The sequence below is a fragment of the Euleptes europaea genome, chromosome 4 (genome assembly GCF_029931775.1).
Source record: "Euleptes europaea isolate rEulEur1 chromosome 4, rEulEur1.hap1, whole genome shotgun sequence".
Taxonomy (NCBI): Eukaryota; Metazoa; Chordata; class Lepidosauria; order Squamata; family Sphaerodactylidae; genus Euleptes; species Euleptes europaea.
The window spans coordinates 91,689,024-91,714,883 of NC_079315.1; the positions used below are offsets into that span (position 1 = coordinate 91,689,024).

The following is a 25,860-nucleotide window of genomic DNA, read 5'->3' on the forward strand; positions in this document are numbered from 1 at the left end:
GTCCGTGGGTTGCAGCAGGGGGAAAGGCTGTTGAGGAATTCAGATGCTGTGCGCTGTTCTTTTTATATCTATCTATCTATCTATCTATCTATCTATCTATCTATCTATCTATCTATCTATCTATCTATCTTACATTTTTATTGTTTTTTATATGACAGTAGTTTCCATCATTCATTAAGATGATTATATGATACAAACAATATTTCTCTATTTTTATAACATTTTTTATTGTTTTTTATATGACAGTAGTTTCCATCATTCATTAAGATGATTATATGATATAAACAATATTTCTCTATTTTTATAACATTTTTATTGTTTTTTATATTACAGTAGTTTCCATCATTCATTAAGATGATTATGATATAAACAATACTCTATTTTTATAACATTTTTATTGTTTTTTATATTGTAGTAGTTTCCATCATTCATTAAGATGATTATATGATATAAACAATATTTCTCTATTTTTATAACATTTTTATTGTTTTTTATATTACAGTAGTTTCCATCATTCATTAAGATGATTATATGCTATAAACAATATTTCTCTATATAACTAATTAATTCATATATTTACGTTGACTTCCCCTCTCCTCTCTCTTTTTGATAACTTTATTGTCACCTTTGCATTTAATTTAATTCAATACAATACTTCATAGATAAATCGGAACAATTCTTAAAATCTAAATCATTTATCTTCATAGTATTTCTACCTTAATCAATTGAATTAGAGCAAAACATAACCTTCAATACTTCCCAATTTAAATTCATTTTGACAATATATTGTCCATGCCTCCCATTCTCCCACAAATTCTGTATTCTCCTTTTGATTTACTAATGCCGTAAGTTTAGCCAGTTCTGCTAGTTCCAACATTTTATTTATCCAGTCCATCTTATCCGGTATCTCTGAAAGTTTCCATTTTGCTGCATAAACCAATCTTGCAGCTATAGTGGCATAAATCAAAAAAGATCTCTAAGTTAATATCGTTTCCGGTATAATACTTAATAACATCATTTCCGGCGTTTTAGGGATATTCTGTTGCATAATCAGTCTCAATTCATTGTAGATAATATCCCAATCTGTGCGCTGTTCTTGTTGTTCACTCTTCCTCTATGGACTGGGGTGATGTATGCGAGGGTCCCTTCTTCCATTTTATTCTCCCAGCTGCCCTGGGTGAGAGGTAGGCTGCGAAAAAGAGAGTGCCCTAGGCAAGGCTGGCTGACTCAGGCTGGGGGTAACCAGAACAATTCTTTCGGACGGGTAGCCCTGTTAGTATGTGGCAGCAAAATAAAGCAGGAATCCCAGTGGTTCCTTAAAGACTAATACAGGCCATTTATGTACGGGGTGGGGGGGTTGCCTTGGGTTTGCCCCTCTATAGGTGCACATTTTCCCCATCCAAATTCTCAAAACTCTACATGGGGGCTTATTTTTGAGTTTTAAGAATTTGGATGGGGGAAATGTGCATCTAGAGAGCAGCAAATCCAAGGTAAAACCTCCCATGCATAAATGGCCACAGGTTATTGCAGCATACATCTCGTGAAGCGAGCGCTGCTTTGTGTTAATCTTTAGCTAGTGCAATCCTACACAGATCCCCACTCTTCCGAGCCCATTAACTTTAACAGATTTAGAAAGATGTAACGTTGCTTTAAAAAGTTGCACAGGCCTTGGACTTCTGTTGTATTTGACAAGTATTACAGTTATTACTTAGGGCTGCCAAGCACTGGGAGTTCTGGAATTACAGCTGGCGTCCAGACAGAAAAGATCAGTTCCCCTGAAGGAAATGGCAGCTCTGGAGGGTGGACTGCAAGGGCATCACATATCAGCTGACCTCCCTCCCCTACCTAAAGTCCACCCTCCTAGGCACTGCCCCCAGATCTCCAAAAAATTCCCAGGTTGGCAACCCTATGATATTACTCAGGTCGGGTTCCAGCTTCCAGGGAAAACCATCCTGCCACAGATATAGCCTCTTCAAAACCCCTATTGCCTTTCAGAGCTTCCTGCCTAATGTTTGACTAATATGCCGTTTGTATGGTGCTACCCTGTTTCGTAAATACTTGATTTTTTCTTTTTAAAAGTTTGCATTATTTTGCCTTTTAAAATCTTGTAAGCCACACTGAATGCTATTTTTGCAGTAAGGCAGGATAACAACTCCCTAAACAAACCAACTTTAATATTGGTCAAACGTTAGGTAAACTGTATAATTATTCCTGTGCTTTTAGCCCTATCGTTAGTTTATTTACAGTTTAATAAAGTTGAGAGTCTTGTGATTTTATTCCAAAGCCCATTATTTTGACATTTAAAGATTCTAGTATTGCAACATTTTAAAAAAGTTCAGTTAGATACAATATACATTCAGGAAAAATATGGAATCTTCATTTTAAAAAGAGAACATTTGGACAAACTAATACAATACAAACCTAATACAAACTGCAACTGTTCATTTCATCTGGAGGCAGAAACAAAGAAATACTTCAAGGGCACAAATATTCTGTGAACTATATTGCATTTTAGTCAGTGTTACCAACGGTTAGGATTTTATGGAGAGTTTATAGACTTGTAGAGAGACTTGAAATATTTTGTGGTTTCCATAAAACCCCTTTTCCTGGAGTCAGAGATTATATAAGATTTATTTTTGACCTAAGCTCTTGCCCACCATGGATATAGGAACTAGAGTTTCAGAAATGAGATGAGAACACACAAAATAGCCATCTGTTCTTCATATTTGGATGAATTAAATAAAAACAGGTCTGACCAACTACAAGTTAACCTTTGCTTACTTTTTTGCACATAACTTCCCAAACACATCTTAAGATACATGTCAGGAAAAAAAGCAGTAGGAGGCATATCCTGAGAACTTGCATGAGGTAGTGGTCAGAGTGTCGGACTAGGGTACGGGAGACTCAAAATCAAATCCCCACCAGCATATAAGGATAATCTTGGCCTAGTCATTGTCTCCAGGCCTAATCTGTCTCACTGGTCTGTGGGGATAAAATGGAGGAAAGATGAATAGAAACCACTTTGGTTCCCCAATGGGGAGGAAAGTGTGCTATAAACATCTGAAATAAATAAATTGGGTCTTAACGCTTTTAAAGATTGAAAGCAGCCATGAGGAAAGGCAAAAAAATGGGGCTGAGACACTGGCCTCCCCAGCACAAACTCCCTGATTAAATTTAGGGCTGCTTTGAAGCTTTTAAAAATCAGGAGCTCTGAATGTAGATCTCGCAACTAACACATTGTTTGGTCTTTGGTTAAGTGATGCAAAAATGGAAGAGGCTCGAAGTAAGGGACAGGTAAACAGATACATAAAGACTGGGTGCGAGGAAGCAATTAGAAGAGAATTTGGTTAGAAGGTAATTGTCAAGATGCATTTTAAATGTAAATCCTGCTTTTCCATTTTATAGCCTGCAGTCTTGATAACAAATATATAAAATACAGTTCATATTTAAAAAGCAGGCACACTGAAATAGCTGTGTGTGTAAAGTGCCGTCAAGTCACAGCCAACTTATGGCGACCCCTTTTGGGGTTTTCATGGCAAGAGAAATAGCTAGGTCCAAATAAATACCCAAGAAATACAAACTGTAGCAGTAGGACCCTCAAGCAACCTATCTTTTCAAAGCTCTTTCCAATAAACAGTTTTGACTTTCCACTGAAATGAAGGGGATGTGGGGGGAGGTAGGTGTTAATGTCCTGCATTGTGCAGGGGGTTAGACTAGATGACCCTTGTGGTCCCTTCAAACTATGATTCTATGACGAAAAAGTGGACTGAGTGAATATCTCTATAGAGTGGGGCCACCAGGGCCTTGTCCATGGTAACCTGCTTAAGGCTCTCTGTACTATCTCTTTGGTACCTTACATATCAAATTCCTGTATGCACACTGAAGGGCTCTTTCTACTCTCATGTCTACCTACTTTTCTGTCTTTATACCTATTAAAGATAGTGGTGGTAATGGAAGCACAGTAACCACTGACTTATGGGGACCCCAAAGGATTTTCAAGGCAAGAGACTAATGGAGGTGATGTGCTGTTGCCTGCCTCTGTGTAGCAACTCTTGACTTCCTTAGTGGGCTTCCACCAAGTACTAGCCAGGGCTGACCCTGCTTAGCTTCTGAGATCTGATGAGATCAGGCAAACCTGGGCCATCCAGGTAAGGGCCAATTAAAGATGCTGAGAATAATTGCTTTCTGTTGAGTATCCATAAAGCAACTGCCCTCTACTACTTCAAACCTTTTTCTTCACAAAACCTTTAATATTTTACTTCACGTATCACCTTCTGTGCAATTCATTGAAGTGTTGCTGGAGACCAAGATAATGTGAAAGTTGGACAAGAAAGAAAGTTGACAGGAAAAAATTAATTTATTTGAAATGTGGTCTTGGAGGAGAGTTTTAAGGATACCATGGACTACCAAAAAGACAAGTAGGTGCTAGATCAAAACAAGCCTGAATTCTTCCTAGAAGCTAAAATAACTAAATTGAGGCGATCATATTTTGGTGACATCATGAGAAGACAAGACTCACTGGAAAAGACAATAATGCTAGGAAAAGTTGCAGGCAGAAGGAAAAGAGGAAGACCCAACATGAGATGGATTGACTCAATAAAGGAAGCCACAGCCTTCAGCTGCAAGATGGTTAATGACAGAACATTTTGGTACATTCCAAAGGTGAGGTGCCACCACTAAAAAGTCCATGGCCTTCAGTTTGCAAGACCTGAGCAAGGCTGTTAATGATATTGGAGGTAATCAATTCACCATGACTCAGAAGTGACTTGACAGCACTACACACACACACACAGGCACCTCAGCTTTGTAATGTTCCAAAATGTTCTGTCCTTTGTAGAGTCAATCCATCTCATGTTGGGTCTTCCTCTTTTCCTGCTGTTTTCAGTTTTTCCGAGCATTATTGTCTATTAACTACAATGTGGGAAAGAAGACACAACTAGTAGAGTGCCAAATCTTTAGTCTGATTTGTGAACCTCCACAGGTGCATTTAAGTCTTTAAAAATGTTAAGAGATGTGATCATGAATCTCCTTTGAAATATGTAGGTTGGTCCTTATGTCATGGTACAGTTCTCTTGCACGGGGAAAGTCCCTGGTCTAGACCTTGGCTTCCTGACTTAAAAGGATCCCAAGCAGCAGATTAGCTGGCAAAGACACTGCCTGAAACCTTAGACAGCTGCTGTGGCCTAAATAAACCAGAGCTCCAAGCCAATAGAATATAACTTGGCTTGAACAGGGCTACCAAAGTATAAATGTTCGGCAGTTGCTCCTTCAGGGTTGAGATCCTCAGCGCTGCGAATTCACGGCAGCCCTATTGGATTTCACAGGATATAAGCTACTTAAGAGTGGCAGCCTTATTTTTTCTCCCTAAAAATAGTGACTCATAACCTTTTTTTGAAAGACGCTGTGGTTTTTGTGCTGTGCCATAAGCAAACTATAAAATTTGTCTTAATGAGCCCTTTCTCACGGCTTGGAAACTTAACAAGACCCTGATATTTTCTTAAGTAAAATCAATAACAAATGACATTTTTTTCTATATGCCATACGTGTATGATTGGGCTGGTTGTATAAGAATCAGGAAAGGTAAATATTTTAACAGTTGAACAGAAAGTCAGAGAGACGCTCCGTTGGCAGTTGTGGTCACGGGTGCCTGAAAAGCCTCTCAGCAAAAGTGAATTAGCAAACTTTTAAACAATATCCATATAATTCATAGAATCAGAAACCCCAAACATGACACCTTACTGAAGATTTCACAGAGACCCTCCCCCAAAAAGGAGCTGACTGAAGTCGAAAGAGCAGAACCCAAGATTCTCTGCCTTCATAGCCGCTGCATTGCCATTTGTCACCAGTGCAATTTGTTATGTGTGGGAAAGACAGTTGTGAAAGAGGATGTACCATGGTGCTGATTGTTTTCTGCCCTGAAATCAAGAGGTAGAGCCCCTAATCCCTCCCCCAAGCCCTTTGCACTTACAAAAAGGGGACTAAGAGTTCAGCATAGTTTCCAGCTCTTTCTCACTGTGAGGCTGCAGTAAGATCAATACCAGCCATCCTGGAAGGGCTGAGGTGAAGGGAGTATATTTGATTTGAATTTTCTAGACTGGTTTGCACTGCTGTTGTTGCATCTGTTTATTGTTGCACTAAACTGGAGGTGGCAGAAACCTCATCAGAATCCCATAGAAGCAGAACAAAAGTAACTGGCAGTGCAATCCTAAACAGAGTTAACCCAGTGTAAGGTAAAGGTCCCCTGTGCAAGCACCGGGTCATTCCTGACCCATGGGGTGATGTCACATCCCGACAGTTACTGGGCAGACTTTGTTCACGGGGTGGTTTGCCAGTGCCTTCCCCAGTCATCTTCCTGTTACCCCCAGCAAGCTGGGTACACCTTTTACTGACCTCGGAAGGATGGAAGGCTGAGTCAACCTTGAGCCGGTGACCTGAAACCAACTTCCGTCAGGACTGAACTCAGGTCGTGAGCAGAGCTTGGACTGCAGAACTGCAGCATACCATTCTGCGCCACGGGGCTCCTATGGACCCAGTCTAAGTCCATGGAAATCAATAGACTTAGACTGGAGCAACAGTATGTAGGATCACACTGTAAGCAGTCCTGCATCCTCCCAACATACTTAAAGGAAACCCCAGTTCCTTTACAGTTTTCTATGACTGCCGCAGATCATGAGATGTCCTGCCTCATATTCACTTCAGTGTTTTAAACAGTAGGATCATCTTTGTTATTTGAAGAGTGATTCCAGAAACAGACTCAGCTCATCCAGATATTACAAAGTAGTCCAGCAAAAGTATAACTAACCAGCCAATAGTTCATTTTTTTCACATCAGATGTTTACACCAATTTTCATTAGACTTCTAAAATTCTGTGTAAATGACTTTGTAATTTTAAGTCAGTGCTGAATTCTAATGTCCAATCATTGAAGGTATTCACGCATTTCCAGCACAGGCGACTAAGAAGGCAGAATCCCCCCCCCCCACTTAGTTTTTAATTAAATCATTGAAAATAATTCTTCTGTACTCCAAAAGGGCAGGGCGAGTTACTTTTTAAAATTAAGATAACACTCTTAAATAAATCACATTAAACTTTAGCAAGAAGCAGTGGAGACCAAAATGTCAAGTCAACTCAGTTCTCAGAACTGGTAACTGCACCATGTACTCAGGGTTGTTCCAGCCAGGGCGCTCTTTCCATCACACATGTAATCATTCAGAAAACTAAGTATTAAAAAGGATAAAAACAAAAGTCAGGGGGTGCGGAAAATCGCTTTCTACAACCCAGTCTGCGTACCACAGTAAAACCTGACCGCTCAGATCAGGACGAAAACCAAGGGCAGCCCTGGCCAGAACAGGGCAGCTCCGGTACGTGAGCAGAGCTCGCATCAAAAACGGAGCCATCATAGAATTATAGAATCATAGAGTTGGAAGGGACCACCAGGATCATAAGAACATAAGAAAGGCCCTGCTGGATCAGACCAAGGCCCATCAAGTCCACACCGTGGCCAACCAGGTGCCTCTAGGAAGCCACAAACAAGACGACTGCAGTCATCTAGTCCAACCCCCTCCACAATGCAAGAAATTCACAACTACCTCCCCCACACACCCCCAGTGCCCAGAAGATGCCCAAGATGCCCTCCCTCTCATGCACTGCCTAGGTTTATAGACTCAGCATTGCTGACTGATGGCCATCTAGCCTCTGCTTAAAAACCTCCAGGAATGGAGAGCTTTGCACCTCCCGAGGAAGCCTGTTCCGCTGAGGAACCGCTCTAACTGTTAGAAAAGACGGGAATGTCGTTGCTACAGGGTTTGGGCAAGAAGCCCACAAACGCAAACCTTTATTGGCATAATTACGACGTCATCATCACAGATCCACATAAAGTACACGTGAAGCATCATATAAATTGGACGGAGCCAGTAAAATTCCACAGAAACTAATATATTAGAAAAGATACGAATGAAAAGCAGTGTTAATCTTCAGGTTGACAAGAAGCCTTGAGAATTCTGAATATACCATACTCAGACAGGCTCTGGCCTTGCTCTTCTGGCTGTATTGACTTATTAGCCCATGCCGCTTTTACGAGGAACTTCGATCGCACTATATTTCCCCCCTTTCAATATACAAATCCAATGCCTCTGTCACTGCCATAATGCCTTTTGTACTAAGCGACGGGGACCCCAAGGCTACATTGTCAGTGGCCAGATTTGTTTCAGCCCTGACATCCCTCCAACACTAGATACATGCTGCTCAAGATCAATGGATCAAGGGGCTTCCAAGGGATAAAAGGACAAGAAGCCTTGGAAGAGCTCCTCTTTCTCCCGGCCAGCCACCGTGCGGGTCTTGCCTCGGATGCCTCCCTCCTGGGACCCCCCCCCTCAGCCCGGCTGTCCCCTCCGGCCAATGGGCTGCGGCCGGGACCCCTGGAGCCCCGCCCCCCGCTGACCCCGGGCAGGCGCCTCCTGCCTCGTGCGGGTGGGCGCGCTCAGTGCGTGCCGCCTCCCCGCGCGCAGCAGCCGTCTCCATCCGAGCGGGCATCTGCCCAGGCCGGCGCGATGAACAGGCGCCGCGCCGCCTTCCTCCTGGTGCAGCTGGCCTTGCACCTCTGCCCGGGCTTCGGCGCTCAGCCTGCCCCGCAAGGTAAGAGCCAGCCCGGGGAGGCTGGGGTTCCCCTTCTTGCTGCAGCCGGTCCCCAAGGCAAGCAGAACGAGGAGGCGTTTGCAAAGCTGACCAGACGTAAAACGAACTTGGGAAAGGATGTGGGGTTCGGGAGAGGAAAGCTCCTGGGGGGGTGCTTGAGAGCCTTTTGAATTGCAGTGGTTCCCAACCTTTTTTTTGACCAGGGACCACTAGGACTTTTTTGTTCGGTGCAGGGACCCCAAGGCTCAAAATAAAAATTCTGAGAATTTGAAAATAAACTTTAATCATAACTGTTAGTTCAACATTAAACTTAGAATAATATTTGAATATATGTTTTTATAATAGAGAACTTTTAATTGAAAATATTAATTTATTGTGGGTTTATAACTTTGTTTCGCGGACCTTAATTTAGTTCTCGCGGACCCCTGGGGGTCCACGGACCCCCAGTTGGGAACCAGTGAATTAAAGTGTTCATCGAGCGATGGGAGGAAGCCCCAACACTGGATTTTTCCTCTTTCGGCTTAACAAACCACCTTTAAAACAAAGACAGCAAACCCTATTCTAAAATAAACCTTTGAGGCATGACGCTTGGAGAGATGGAAGGAGATTCCCTGGATTCTTATACAAAAAATTGTACTCCTGAGGGGTAAATTGTCGCCGCACATAAGCATTCTTGCTTTATCTCTCCTTCCCCCCCCTTCTTTCTCATTTTTTAAAGAAATTAAGAAGATTAACAAATAAATTATTCATTCCTTAAAAAACCAAAATTTATCCTTTTAAAGATGTTCTGTTACAATAATACTGATGTAACCAGACTATGAACCCAGATACAGTGTATTCTCCAGTGGTAAATTATTATTTAATTAATTCAACTATTTATATCCCACCTTTCCTTGTGGTTCAAGGCAGCCACAATTGTGACGTTTGGAAAGGAACCTGTCTTAATAGGGTTATCACCTGCTTAGGGGCAATTACTATTAATCCCAGAGGCAAATTTTGTATCCATTTTTGAAACTTCGATGTTATTTAAAACGGCTTGCATTATTGTGTTGTTAATATGGCAAAGGCTAAGATAGTTCAGAAATGTTGGAATGACAAATAAAACTTCTTTTTTCCGTAATATGTGCTTTCGTATAGAGTGCAGTTTTATGGTCTTAGTTTCCCATGCAGAAATGATGCATACTAATATTAAAGTGCTGTCAAATTGTCGCCTACTTATGGCGACCCCAGCAAGGGGCATTCAAGACGAGTGAGAAGCAGAGGTGGTTTGCCTTTGCCTTCCTCTGCCGAGCCTTCCTCGGAGGTCTCCCTTCCAAGTACTGACCCTGCTTAAGCTTCTGAGATCTGATGAGATCGGACTATACCATGCCGCCTTCCCACTAATTTTAATTGCGTGACAAAAATGACATTAAAAAAGAAACTTAAGGTTGTTTCACTGACCTGTGTGATCACAGGTTAAAACACTAAAAAGTTATTCAGTCATTAGATTAATCAATTAATTGGCTGACTGCCTTCTTTCGCTCCTTCCATGTATTACTCACTTCTTTGTGCAGCAATGTAATTTAAAATATTTTCCTGCATGTTTCCTAAGTAGAATGACTTCGATGACACAAATATGATGACAACATGGGAACAGCTTGAAAAACCAAAATATTGTGAAAACAGTGCCAGCTTGAGCTGACAAGTTCAGACGGCGATGGAAATAACTGAAACATTTAGAATGAGAAGAAGCTGTAGTCTTTGCGTATAATTCCCTGGAGAGTTCTCCTGCGCAAGCCCCATTGAAATGGGAGCATGCTTGGTCCCAATTCTCCTGAAAAGAGCTTGCGTAGGAACACTTTCCAGTGGATTGCACCCTGTATCTTCAAAACACTTGCTGGGAAGTTATTGACCACCGCTGGTAGCATCAGTGGGACGCTCTTCCAATTAACTTGTTTACCATTTGGGCACCGGAGAGAGTTTTAGACATTACATTTCTTCATATATCTGGGACTGAACTGAACACCAAAGCCAGTTGTATTAACTAAGAAATAAGTATAGAGACCCTCGATCATGTCATGTTTGACTGTAAAATCTATAGCAAGATATGTGAAACCATCTCCTCTGTAATAGATGGCTTCCCAGGGAGATCCAGAGCAATCCGCCTTTATAACATGCTCTCAGATAAGAACATGGAGCTAACCTTTAAAGTGGCCAAATTTGGATGGTGAGCTATGAAGACTAGGCGAGCCTGGGTTGAACTTCATGGATGAGTGACTTTTATTTATATTGACTGCAATTATGTATCATATTTTAAAATCATGTTCTTAATGGCTCCCCCATGAGTGAGTGACTATTTTTATCAAATATTTATTGGTGTATATAGTCGTTATCCTGTTACTATGTATATATTTTTTATCTGCTGGTCTTGGACCGTATTAAAGTTATTGATTGATTGAACTAAGAAATATTCAGTCCAGATTGCACATAAATGTTGTTAAATTGATTTATTGATGTATTTGTTAGCCACTTTTCTACTGAAGTTATCCAAAGCAGTGTACTGTATTAAAACATCCAACATATTAAATGAAACACTACAATCTAATGAAATCAACATGTAACATTGAAGAATTACCTGAAATTACTAGAAGAAACATACAGCAGTAATTTTCAATCCCATTTCTCTGGGACGCAGGCTGTGCTTGTGAAAACACTTTACTGAGAGTAAGCCCTATTAAATAAAATGTAATTCAAATGAAATCTAAACTGGTCTTCTAAGATAGTTCCCTGTGTGTGCAAAGTGCTGTCAAGTCTCAGCCGACTTATGACGACTGCAGCAAGGGGCTTTCAAGGCAAATGAGAAACAGAGGTGGTTTGCCATTGCCTTCCTTGGTGGTCTCCCTTCCAAGTACTGACCCTGCTTAGCTTCTGAGAGCTGACGAGGTCAGGCTATACCATGCTGCCTTCCCTCCAAGATAGCTCCCTTACCCAGATGAAAAAACCTGCCGTTATGGGGAAATTTTTACTAGCCAACAGATGTTGGTCAAAGAGGTTGCCAGGCAGATTTCCTTTGGAAGCTGGTTCCACAGGGTGGGTGACAAAATGGTACTGAAGAAAATGGCTTATTGTTTCAAGCAAACTGTTTTAAATGGAAAATAAAATAGTTCTTTAAAAAATACAAACTTGTGGTTGGATCCAACCAGTTTTTCTCTTGGTGCAAAAAGGAGGATGCTTCCCTATTGACCTCCCCAAAAAGCTGAGCTGGGAATTGTGGGACTCCTGTGGACGAAGAATCGCCTAAGACATAGCTTCAGTGAGGAGGAAAATTGGTTGTGGTTGCCTTTCTTCCCTCTTGTGCCAACTAGAAAGGTGGTAGGATCCAAACCATGCAAATGTATTATTGAATGGTCGCAATCCACCATATAGATAGAAATGTATGTAACTCTGCACTGGAGGGCAGTCATTGGGTCGGATCCCTCCATTTTTTTTGCTCAAGCTCTCCCCATTCCCCTCCTTTTTCCAGTCCCTGTCATACAAGGTTTTGTCCATGCAGGTCCCATGATTCCCAGTACAGCGTTTGGGGGGATGTCAAAGTTATTCCAGAAAAACTGGATGGATCCCACCAATTGTCAGTCTCTCACATAGAGACTGGTCATAAAATCTCCTTACTGGTAATCTACCTGTCTGACACACTTTTATCCAGCACTACTCAGGAGCTCAGGACAACATATGTTGTTCTCACCTGCATTTGATTCTAATAACAACCCTGGGTGATTGGCCCAAAGACACCCAGTGAATTTCATGACTGATTCGAACTGGTGTCCTTAGCCCTAGTCTGGCACTCCAGTCTAACCATTCAGTTGCTCTGGTAATCCTTTTCATTCACATTTTCCATTTCAGCTGGTTCTTTTTTTCCAATTGGTTTTGTATCTCTGAGGCCAACACCGTTCACCATTAAGTTCAGAGCGCACAACACTCACGAGGGCTAACCATTTTCCCCCTGGCAGAGTTTCTGTGCTTTTAATCACTCCACTGCATGCAGAAATAAGCGCATGGTGTGCGCATCACTGCATCTTGATGCCACGAAAAATTGCCACAAGGAAAAGTGGCAATCATAACACACACTGTTGGAATAGCTATTGGTGTGGAGGGAACAGCTTAGTGCAGAGAGCTGATTTCTAAGACTCAGAAATTGGAGGGGAAGTAAAAGCCACTCAACATTTGTATTGTTACACCTGTCCTGATTTTAAGCCTCACAGCTCTGGCTGGGGCCTTGGCTGAATGCCTGAGATAGCTGCTTCACAGCCACTGCTAGGGATGGTATTCACCCACATAGAGGAAGCAATGCTCACAATTTTACTACAGCAGCTTTCAGAAGTGTTTGTCTTCCTTTTTTTAATCCACCTTTCTCTTAAAGCTTACACATGGGGTGATGTCACATCCTGACATTTACTAGGCAGACTATGTTTATGGGATGGTTTGCCATTGGCTTCCCCAGTCATCTACACTTTACCCCCAGTAATCTGGGTACTCATTCTACCGACCTCGGAAGGATGGAAGGCTGAGCCAACCTTGAGCCGGCTACCTGAAACCGACTTTTGTTGGGATCGAACTCAGGTCGTGAGCAGAGCTTGGACTGCAGTACTGCAGCTTACCACTCTGCACCACGGGGCTCTTTTTAATTTCCCATTCTTTATTTCCTTTATTTTATAGATGCTTCTTTATTGTGTTACAAGTGTTGATATGACCAAGTAGAAGAGTTGAATTAGTAATGCTAGAATTTGTGCTTTCACTGGGTTTTACTAGTGGAATCATCCATTAAATATTTATTTGATTAATTAGTGGGACCAGTTTTAATCAGCAAGGCTGTAAGTTAAAGATGGATATGTTTGCTTGTTTTTTAAGGTACTGGTATGTTACAGTAATTATTTCTAAATGTACTAAGAACATGTTGGTTTTTGGGGTTATTTAATACCCAGGAAAGGTCATTTTCACTCCTTCTGGCTTGAGATTTTCATTCTGAAACATTTGAGAATTCCTGTTCTAAATTCACCAGTCAGCATCCAAGTAGCCCCTAGATCAGTGGTTCCCAACCTTTTTTTGACCAGGGACCACTAGGACTTTTTTGTTCGGTGCAGGGACCCCAAGGTTCAAAATAAAAACTCCGAGAATTTGAAAATATACTTTAATCATAACTGTTAGTTAAACATTAAACTTAGAATAATATTTGAATATATATATTTTATAATAGAGAACTTTTAATTGAAAATATTAATTTATTATGGGTTTATAACTTTGTTTCGCGGACCTTAATTTAGTTCTCGCGGACCCCTGGGCGTCCACGGACCCCCGGTTGGGAACCAGTGCCCTAGATGGTGTGACCAATTGGTTTGATTCACTGAGGGAAGTCATGCATTCTGTGTACACTTACAGGCTAATAAGCTGTTCTGTGTTAATTAACCTATGTCAGGGGTCTCAAAACTGCGGCTCCAGAGCCGCATGCGGCTCTTTGGCCCGTTGAGTGCGGCTCTCCGAACTTGGTTCGGAGCCCCTGCTCTTGTGCCCGCTCAACTGTTGGGCGGTGCGGGCTTCCTTTGGTAGACCTGGCCTCCGGCTGAGTCCTATTGGGAGGCCATGTCTACCCACTGGCTTTCTTGGCGGTAGACCTGGACTCCGAGGAGGGGAAAAAGTCCCCCTTCAGAGGCCAGGTCTACCAATTGGCTTCTATGGGCCTCCGGAGGCCAGGTCTACTGCCAAGAAAGCCAATGGGTAGACCTGGCCTCCCATTGGGACTCAGCCGGAGGCCAGGTCTACCAATAGGTTTTTATGGCGGTAGACCAGGCCTCCAGACGAGGACGGGGAGGGGAAAATGGCAGGGACTTACAATTTAATTTTTATCAATAAATAAGATCACTATTAAGTATGATATCAAGTTTATTCAGTGTACCTATAGTTTAATTAAACTTAAAACTTTAATTAAAGTTTATTAAGTTAATAAACAGTGTACCTACCTATATAGTTTAAGTTTAAGAAATTTGGCTCTCAAAAGAAATCTCAATTGTTGTACTGTTGATATTTGGCTCTTTTGACTAATGAGTTTGCCGACCCCTGACCTATGTGAATGACAGGAGCTAGTTCCTCAAATGAGCTAGTTCCTCAAATACATGTAACTATTTTGTAAATGGGTTACCTGTAACAAGATGCCAAGGTCTGAAAAGAGTATTACTACTTCCCTGTCACTGTGGGTGAAATTCTCCTCACCTGGCAAGATATTACAGATCAACTACTGTGCATTCCATACTGTGCATTCCATACATTCCCCCCCTTCAAGTCGCGGGCAACCTATGGTGACCCTATAGGCAGGGGTGTCAAACATAAGGCCCGGGGGCCAGATGCGGCCCCTTGAGAGCTCTTATCCGGCCCGCGAGCCAGCCGAGGCAGCCCCCCCCCGAGGTGTCAATGATCGAAGACTATTAAATGGAAGAAAATACTGTAAGAGTGTTATTGTTTTCAGAAAGTTTGCATTTTAAGTAAAACTAATATCATTAGTTGGCTTTGCCTGTGTCTTCTATCAAGTTTGTATCTCAGGTACCTAGCATTAAATTTTATGGTACTCCTGGCCCCGCCCGACCAAGTGACATTTATGTCATATCTGGCCCGTGTAACAAATGAGTTCGACACCCCTGCTATAGGGTTTTCAAGGCAAAGAGACATACAGAGGTACTTTGCCATTGCCTCCCTTTGCATAGCAAACCTGGTATTCCTTGGTGGTCTCCCATCCAGATACTAACCAGGGCCAACCCTCCTTAGCTTCCTAAATCTTTTTTTTAAAAAATTATTTTTATTATTTTCTACAATTCAACAAAAATAAACATATCTCAACAATATATTCGGTTGTAACTGCTTGTAACAAAAAAAATTCATTGCTATTACTGAGAATATGTTATCTATAATATTCAATGCTATCTACTATATGTGACTTCCCCGCATCTTCTTCAGTCACTAATTCTACTGGTTAACACTTTTGCATTTCAAATTAATTTCTAATCCTTATTTTCTCTCATACAGACTTGCTTTAAGCCATCTATACTACTTCTATAAGCAATTTCAAGTCCTACCTAGTTATAATATTATCATCATTGTCTCTATATAACATTCTATTATTCTATAATAAAGGGATTAGATCAATACATAAACAAATTTTCCCATTAGAAATTCATCAAAGTAAATCCACCGTGGCTCCCTTACACCCCAAAAATAAGCATCATTTTAGCCATTATCTTGTTTTGGGAGGGGATCTGCCAGTCCTTCTTTATTTCCCAATCCCCACCCCCCGTTTTTCAATATAGTAGCTGCAATTCTGGCCTCTGAAAATGTAAAAAAAGATCCCAGTGATTGTATCCATTGGCTTCTTGTTAAAATTTCCAGCAGCTTCTTGGTAAAATCCTTCGTCATGTCTCCCTCCATCGCTGGCTGCCAGGAAGTGTTTTCTTGGGATAATAATGTTCCTCCTGTCAGCAGTAACTCAGACAAGTAGATTGTAGAGGTATTGAGTTCTCTCATGTTGATCTCTCTCATTGCCAGCTGGTCACTTGCAGCTACCTCTTTAAAAATAAATTGTTCTAATTCATTGTCATTTTTTTCCATTGACATAATTGTTGTCATATCTTGGGTCTTCATATCGTGGATCTCCTCAATAATTGTGTCCAGTTTTCCATTAATTGATTTAAATAGGATATTCATCACCTCAGCTAGTTGAAATACTTGATGTGAGAGCGCTTGTTGTTTTTCAAAGACTAAATCTTGTTGCACTGCAAACATGTCCATTTGTTTGAGTAACATCTCTTCCATCCTCTTGTTTGACATATCTGCTTGTATTCTTATATAGAAGCAGGCTTTGTAATTTTCAAGATATCCTCAATTACGCTTCAAAGCAGCACAGATAAAGAAAAGAAAGTAGACAGGAAACTGCAGTATCATAGACCCTGCGTCGTCTCCTCTCGGTGGTTAAGTGGTAGGAACGATTTGATGGTTACACCGGGGAGATTCACTTCAAGTCTTCCAATCTGCCCTGTCTTTTCGATGGTAACAAAGCCCTTCTTATTATCTTCCGGTCTTAAGAGGCGACGTGGCTGGACATTGAATCAAAGAAAGCCGGAAGTGGGGGGGGAAGGTTTTCGTCTCCCTCCCTCCCCTCAAAGCATTTAATTGGTAGTTGTAAAGTCATTCAAAAGTCCCTTTTATTGCGTCTACTCACTGATCAAGTTGATAAGGTCTTAGTCAGTTCATTTAATGGCATTTGTTTATTTTAAAAGTCTTGTTACGCTGGGCAGGGAGTCGCCGGTTTTCGTAGGTGTTTGTATCGTCATTCAGGTCTTCTCAATCAAGATAAAGGCAAAAAGTGTCTTTTTACTCACTCTGACTTCCAAAGGTGAGGCTTCTTGTTCTTTTCATAGATTATTTGATGTTAATGTATAGAGGAGGTCAAAGCCTATAATCCAAAGAGTCGTCCGTGGCAATGGTGGCCCCTATGTGCCGGCGGGGACAACTTCCAAGTCTAAGAGAGGCTTAATAAAAGCTCTCTCAGAGAATATGGGAGTCCAAACCGCTCTTGAAGGCTGCAGGGGAATTTCCTGCTTCCCGATCCACTATTTAGGACCGAGTTGGAGTGCTTTTTGCACTCCAAATCTAAACGACTCTTGGTTCCTGGGAGCCCCCAGGAAACAATGGCGCTCGGACCAAACGCTCTACAGGAAGTCCCCTTAGCTTCCTAAATCTGATGAGATTGGCCTAGTCTGGGCCAAACAGGTCGGGGCATTATAATTCACCACTTTGTAAAGGGTTGTCTGTGAGCACCTGATGGCTACCTTTGTCAAACAGATTCGAACAGTGAACTGGTGGAGATAATCTTTGCATGGTAGAGGAATAGGCAAATACCCTCCCCCTCTATTAATGTAAGGAGTGATACAGATGATCCATGAAAACCTAATTCACAGAAAGAATTGTGCAAACATGAGTTGCTGTGTACCTGAGCTGCTGTGTCCCTGTGAAGTGCTTGTAACATACAAGTTTATGATGTGTGTGGTGGATGTTAGGGCATGTGCTTTCTTCTCCATCACCTGCTGTCTCTCACCAACTGGTTACAGTGCCATCCTAAACAGAGTTAAAGGTAAGGGTGCAAGCACCGGGTCATTACTGACCATGGGAGGACGTCACATCCCAACGTTTCCTAGGCAGACTATGTTTACGGGGTGATTTGCCATTGCCTTCCCCAGTCATATACACTTTACCCCCAGCTGCAATCTGGGCACTCATTTTACAGACCTTGGAAGGATGGAAGGCTGAGTCAACCTTGAACCAGCTACCTGAAACTGACTTCCGTCAGGATTGAACTCAGGGTGTGAGCAGAGCTTTTGACTGCAGTACTGCAGCTTACCACTTTGTGCTGCGGGGCTCGGTAAACAGATTTACACCCTTCTAAGTCCATTGAATTCAATGGGTTTACAAGGATGTAAGTCTGCTTAGGATGGCAGTGATAATCACAGAGACCTTCTCTGTGTTTTCTCCTCATTCCTGTTTGCTTCTTCTCACATTTATTTCTTCTGGGAGGCTGTGATATCCTCTGTTCTGGATTCAAACAGCGTGGTGATATGGTTAAGAGCGGTGGTTTGGAGCGGTGGACTCTGATCTGAAGAACCGGGTTTGATTCCCTACTCCTCCACATGAGCGGTGGAGGCTAATCTGGTGGACTGGATTTGTTTCTCCACTCCTACACACACGAAGCCAGCTGGGTGACCTTGGGCAAGTTACAGTTCTATTAAGAGCTCTCTCAGCCCCACCTACCTCACAGGGTGTCTGTTGTGGGGAGGGGAAGGGAAGGTGATTGTAAGCCAGTTTGAGTCTCCCTTAAGTGGTACAGAAAGTCGGCATATAAAAAACAACTCTTCTTCTTCTTCAAACTCCATAATCTAGTTTTAGCTTTTGGGTGTATGCGTGTTCTGTATTTTGTTACCCTTTACAAATATCTGGCCTTTATTCACTGTTCTTTCTTCATCATCATTTATATGGCAGTTTTAATAAGCAGAGTTTTATAACTATGTTGACTTAATAACCTTTCACTTCCAATGGTGCAGCAGAATTGTTCTTTGTGGTGAGAGATTGACTGAATCCAGAGCGTCTCCACCCAAAGCCAGAACGTGTCTGCTGTGAACAATTTACCACCAACAGCAGAAGCTTACAGGCAGCTATTTTTTCTATCAACAGTGTGGCTTATATCAGAGTACAGCTTGGCTAGGAAAATAGCACTGTGTTAATTCCTGAAAAAACAAGAGTTTAATTTGATACTTGGCATGTATAAATTCACATGAATTTAATTTTTTGAAAGAAAAAACAACAACAGAAATGGGAGTTGTAATCTGCTCATTTGACGTACTTTTTCAGGATCAGGACTGAAATAATCCTGCAAATTATTGCAGAGTAGCCATTAAATATATATGGAGAAATCCAGGCTAGCTAAATAATTTTAAGTCCCATTAATTTCAATAGGGCAGGTAAGGGCAGCGTCAAATCTCTTCCATTGGAATAACTGAATCTTAAAAGTCCTGTAGGTTGGCTGGGTCATCCCCCCAAAAGTCTCTCTAAGTTAAAGTCCAGCATAAAATAAACAATAAATAAATAATGGATAATAAAACTCCTCTACCATTCTGATGTCACTTTCTTCAGAAAATTGGAAATGGTATCTGTAACACTTCTAATTGTTTCAAGGAATGTTTCTTGGTGAAGATGGATTTCAAATGGCGTTAGAGATTAGGAATGGTTTTTTATGTTGTTTCTTTATTTTCATTTATTTTCATTTCATTTATTTATTTCCATTTATTTACATGTATTTGTAATTCAACGGTTCAGGGAAGGTTTTTTAAAAAAAGCAAAAGAGCCCCAACCCTACCACACTGAAGGTCCCTAAGGTTCTGAAAGCCAGCTTAATCAAGAAAGACCTACAGGGCTTATGAAAGTACATAGGAATCTGCCGCATAAAGTCCTGCACAGTCTGTTATGATGGGAAGTGATTCTCCAATGCCTCAGGGTTAGAGTCCAGTGGTACCTTAGAGACCAACAAGATTTTCAGGGTATGTACTTTTCAGAGTCAAAACTCCCTTTGCTGAGCTTTGACTCTTGAAAGCTTATACTCCCAAAATTGAGTTGGTCTCTAAGGTGCTACGGGGCTCAAATCTAGCTGTTCCACTGCAGATCAACATGGCTACCCTCTGAAACTATCTTCAGGGAGTTGTATTTCCTAGGATTATTACGTGGGATCCTTTTCAGTGCAGATGCCACCACTTCTGCAAGCAAAATACATAGTCAACTATAAGCAAAGTTTCAGAGGGTAGCTTCATTGGTCGGCAGTAGAAGAGCTAGATTCAAGTCCAGTACCACCTTAGAGACTCTAAGCTCTCTGATATCTTGGCATCTGACAAGGGATTTATCACTCTTGAAAACTTATACCCTTAAAGTCTTGTTGGTCTCTAAGGTACCACTGGACTCGAATCTAGCTGTTCTACCATAAGTAAAGTGACCAAGGGGAATTTGAGCCTGCAGCTGTGTGGCACCGTAGCTACGTTTACTCCCTCACTGAGTTATGTCCAATTAGACTTTGGAAGTAAGATCCAGAACTGCTGGGTTGCTAGTACTTTGGACGGCACACTCCAAACGGACAGTTTGCAGTGAACATACGGCAATACACACAACCCCTGCAGAGTCCTTACAATGTAGCATCCCTTCCTCCACCCACACACCACACATGTCACCTACTAATTATGTCTATTTTGCTGGTGTATTACACTTGTCAATGTTTTCAAATCCATTTCTCTTTTTTGTAGCTTTTGATCTTCTTTCAATTCCTACCCAGAGGCTACTAAAAACCTTCTTGCAACAAACACTCATGGATTCAACGCTGAATGAAGTGTATGTGCTCTCCGTATTCAAACTACAGCCCAAAAGCACAGCCACCATATTTGGGCTGTACTCCGTTGCAGAAAACAGGAAGTATTTTGAGTTCACAGTGATGGGGCGGGTGAATAAAGGTAAGTCCTATGAAAAGGGAAAAGTGACATTTTTGCATATTGCTGGGTGCTAGAAACATGGGGCATAGTCCAGTACAAATGTCTCTCACACAGGGCCACAATGATTGTTCAAGTCTTTGCATAGGTTCCTAGGAGTAAGATTGGCCTAGTGGTTCATTTGACTAATCTGTAGACCACTTATTTGACCATGGTTAAATATTCCTTGACGCCAAAAATGCCATTGTGTAGGTGGTAGTTTATTTTGTTCATTTCATTATGGTGTCATTTCTACACAAGTGAAGCAGAGACAGCTGCTTGCCTTCGAGCCTGGTACTGAACAGGGGCGGACTTAGCAATACAGCAAACTTTCTTCATCTGCTGTAACTACAGCTACTGCTATACCTAACTTGAGCTTTCGCCCGTGAATGCTTCTGCTTCAATACATCTGTGTGCTTCAAGATTGATGTTTGTCTAGGTCCCTTCTGAAAAAAATAGAAATTGTTAGGACCCTCTTCCACTGTGGTGCCCAGGACATATCACAGAGAAGCTCCAGATGAAGTCTCACCAATGCTGAACGCATGCCTAAATGGGACTACTCAGAAGTAAGTCCCATTTCATTCAATGGGGCTTACTCCCAGGAAAGTGTTCTCAGAATTGCAATCGCTATTTTGTAAGGTCAGGAGACAAAGTGTTAGTTAATACAGTTTTAATACTGTGTGTTTATTCTTTTTTGTGATCTCACATGCTTGTTGCATTCCACTCTTCAGAGAGCTATGCGCAACATATGCTTATGGCAACATCTTGTGGTTCCCCCTGTTGGAAGACGAGGCACTGGCATCTCTCTGCCAGCTAACTTGCCATCAGCAATGATAAATTGTTCTCAAACAATCAAATCAAAAGTTTTTCTTTCTTCCCTCCCCTTGAGAAATCACTGTTTCAAATTACCGAGGAATTTGGTAGACACACGCACATGTTGTGTTCAGCATATGAAAGAGGGGGAACTTCATTTAGTTGAGCTGAAGTTTAGCTTTGACTGCACAAGATAAACATTCCTGTTTGCAGAGCCCTTTATAAAAATCAGCCACAGGACAGAAAGTACTTTTGATCAGGTGGAATGTGCTTGTTTAGAACCACAGCACTATTCTGTGCAAAGCTAGACTCTGACGTTATACGGTACATTCATGAATGAGTAGCATGGGGGGGGGGGAATAGGCAATCTCGTTGAAAGGCAAAACAATTGTGTCAAAATCTGATTCTGCATTCTAGCAAATGTCTGTGTTTGCTTAATTTGCTGCTAAGTTTACATCGAAAGCAGGCTTGTACAACCTGTGCTTTCAAACACAAATGCATTAATTTATGTCGGGGACTCTGCGTAAGCCTTCTGTTTTTGTTGCTTGTCTGGGACTGAGCACTGAAAAGATTACTCCAAGAATATGGAAAAGGAGTAGTAGTTTGCCAGTCCTTGACTTTGCACCATCCCATGGATGCCATTGGCATTGTGAAACTTCTTCTAGACTTCTGGGTATTTTCTGTGGTTTTAGACCCAGTCCTTATGGGTCGTTTATGCATGGGAGTTTTACCTCCTCGCTGGACCCACATTTTCCTGTTGGGAATCTATGTTGAGTCTCCAAGCTCAAATCAAGTCCCTGCTCCTTTAAATGCTGCTTTGTAATTGGCTCACTTTGTAGAGCTTATTGTGAGAGAAACTTCCCCCCAAAACCCAATTGCTGCATTAAAAAAGCATTTTAAGAACAAAAAAACAAAACAAAAATGGAGCAATCTGAAAGGGGGGGAGAAATCCAAGCCTCAGTTTTAAAAAACCTTTCTTCTGCTCATAAAGAGCTCTGAGGAAGCAGGAAGCATTTGAATCCCTGCCTCTTTACACACTGCTTTGTAATTGACTGTGAGAGAAACCAAGCTTGCGTGTCCCACGCTTTGCCTTATACATGGAGCTTTCACTCAGGCTGAGCTCTGGGGAGAGGGAAGAATCAGGTTAACAAAGAAACGGGAAGTCCTGGGATTTGTGAGGGCTGGCAGCAAGGTCATCTCTAATGGACGGAAAACTCATGCATAACTCCAAGGAACAACTGAGACAGACCGATGGCAAACGTGAGTGAAACTAGCCATGCATAAATGACCTCATTGCTAGGAATGAGGAATGAATGAGCTTGTGAAATAAGTTTTCTATATTCGTACCTTGTGCATGCAGGCATTTGCAGATTTGCTGCTGGAAGAAGAAATGTATGCTTGTGTACGAATGTCTTCATCATGGGTGTAGGTATCAGAGAGTTAAAAGTTAGGTAGCTTGAATGTCAGAAGACATAAGAACTCCTAGACCTTTCCAGATGTTATAAGCATGTTCCTACAGCACCATGTGAGTGGATCGTGGTGACAAGTTCTGTCTCTGACCTATGTACCTTTATCGGTACATATGCACAGAATCTGTGTGCATACAGATTTTCACAGCTCTGGCTCTCTCCAGGTGATCAGGAACCTTCCATTTGTTTATTTTAGGCAGGAGATCAGTTGTAATAACAAGAGACCTCCAGATGGTACCTGGAGGTTGGCAACCCTATTTGGGGAGGGGAGGGAGCTCCGTGGTGTATAATGCCATAAAGCCCACCCTCTAAAGCAGCCATTTTTCCCCCCAGGGAAACTGATCCCTGTAGTCTGGTGAAAATTATAATTCCATGAGATCTACAGGCAACACCTTGGGGCTGGCAACCGTATTTATTGACTACATATACCGATATGTTAAAATAATTTGTTCCCTTTTCATTCTCCTAAAAAAAAGAGTTGGTCTTTTTTAAAATGAGAAAATTAAAATCTTCTTTAGCTAGGGCAAAATATTCTCAAAACCATCTGTTCTTTTATTCCGAATTCCCTCTTCTGGGTCCCTGACCATCCAAGCATATTAAGCTGACTCCCTTGAAACTTCCATTGTCTAGTCTTTTTCTCTGATCTTCCTTCTCACCTGGAGATATACTCAGAGATGGAATTGCTCATCTTTAAAACTGGTTGGTCTTAAAAATCTGTGTGAGCTCACTTAACAAGAGCTCTTTGAAGCCTATTCAAATATCAGATGGGATTTTCGTATCCTAAATTGAAATATTTTTTTATTGCCTCACAGAAGCAGAACAGCAGGGCCTTTGGTTCTCAGCAGTGAAAACAACAACTCTTCATTGTCAGTTGGCACAATTAATTCAAACTTTTCCTGTAGTGGACGGGTGCAGAAGCACAGATGTTTTAAATATAACTGTGCCTTTGGTCCTAGCAAGCATTTCCCTCTGCACTCTCCAAAAAAAGTATTTCACCCCCTCAGATGAACCTTGATCTCATCTCCAACCCACCTACCCTCAGGCAATCCTGTCTCATGGCCACTGGCCAACTGGGGGCTCTTCCGCCCTTTTCTGCTTTCTCTCTCTGATTCTTTGCTGCATTCAGGCACGTTCCGAATGCAAAGTTTTGCTTCTTGTTCTTGGGTTAGCCTCTCAAGTGAAATACCGTTCACGTAGTTAAAATTTGTAAGCTTCCAGGATTGGCTGAAAGTCTTACCCTCTTCCATATTCTGCCAGGGTCAGTCTTACATTGACTACAGGGCATCTGATTTTGAGCCTCGCCAGTTGAGCTCAGTGACAAAGTCAAGTCCAGGCTGAAGAAAATGGTGCATTTTTCCCGCATCCTGTGCATTTTTCCTGCATTTTCCAGATTCCGGCTAAACAGCATCTGGAAAACACGGACAAAACATGCGGGGAGAGCGAGGCAACCTCTGATGAGTGGAAAAGGCATGCATAATCAAAAGGAAGCCCTGAAAAGCCGGCAGGGGTGACGATGTGGAAACGTCCCTGCATAAAAGGCCAGCCTCTACAAACCAGTGCTAGGAGCAACATCTGATTTCATCCAGCTAGGCTCTTCTGATGCCTGTATCAACAGAAGTATAGTGTCCAGATCACGCGAAGTGATGGTATCACTTTACTCAGCTCTAGTTAGACCTCACCTAGAGTATTGTGTTCAGTTTTGGGCACCGCAATTTAAAAAAGATGTAGACAAGCTGGAACAGGTCCAGAGGAGGGCAACAAAGATGGTGAGGGGTCTGGAGACCAAGTCCTATGAGGAAAGGTTGAAGGAGCTGGGTATGTTTAGCCTGAAGAGGAGAAGACTGAGAGGGGATATGATAACCATGTTCAAGTACTTGAAGGGCTGTCATACAGGGGATGGTACCGAGTTATTTTCTGTTGCTCCAGAAGGTCGGACCAGAACCAACGGGTTGAAATTAAATCAAAAGTGTTTCCGTCTAGACATTAGGAAGAATTTCCTAACAGTTAGAGCAGTTCCTCAGTGGAACAGACTTCCTCAGGTGGTGGTAAGTTCCCCTTCCCTGGAGGTTTTTAAGAAGAGGCTAGATGGCCATCTGTCAGCAGTGCTGATTCTATGACCTTAAGCAGAAGAAGGGCACCTTGGCCTTCTTCTAGGCAGGAAGTATGGGTCACTGGGGGTGTGTGGGGCGGAGGTAGTTGTGAATTTCCTGCATTGTGCAGGGGGTTGGACTAAATGACCCTGGTGGTCCCTTCCAATTCTATGATTCTATAAAAGGCCACTCATTGCCCTGAATGTGGAGATCCACTGTAGTCTCTATGGCTAGAAGCCAGTGTTGGACCTATCCTCCTTAAGTCTGTCGAATCCCTTTTCAAATTTATCTATGTTTGTGTGAGGTGGGAGGCACTGGGTTGGATCCCTCCCCTGGCATCCAGGTGGGAGGCAGCTCATAGGAGTGGATTTAAGAAAGTCTGTGGTGAAGAGTTGGGCCGAGAGGCAGAGGAAGGCAAGTGTTCTCAAGCATTCTAGGTGAATCCAACGATACATGGCTAGATGAAGAAGAAGAAGGTTGGTTTTTATACCCCAATTTTCTCTGCCCTTAAGGAATCTCAGACCTGCTTTCAGTTGCCTTCCCCTCTTCTCCCCACAACAGACACCTTGTGATATAGGTGGGGCTGAGAGAATTATAAGAGAACTGTGTCTAGCCCAAGGTCACCCAGCAGGTTTCGTGCATAGGAGTGGGGAAACAAGCCTGGTTCACCAGATTAGAGTCTGCCACTCATGTGGAGGTGTGGGGAATCAAACCTGTTTCACCAGATTAGAGTCCACCGTTCCTAACCACTACCTCATGCTGGTGAGGGAACCCGGTAGCCA

At 42.1% G+C, this 25,860-nt stretch overlaps 1 protein-coding gene across 1 annotated transcript in view; it reads left to right on the top strand.

The window, feature by feature from the left end:
- Positions 1-8,557: 8,557 nt before the first annotated feature.
- The window catches only part of THBS4 (thrombospondin 4), a 50,337-nt gene continuing 33,034 nt past the window's right edge, over positions 8,558-25,860 (top strand). Inside the window, exons 1-2 of the mRNA XM_056848612.1 lie at positions 8,558-8,632; positions 20,488-20,691. Of these exons, the coding sequence (XP_056704590.1) occupies positions 20,550-20,691 (142 nt within the window). The 5' untranslated portion in view covers positions 8,558-8,632; positions 20,488-20,549. The remainder of the gene's footprint in view (positions 8,633-20,487; positions 20,692-25,860) is intronic.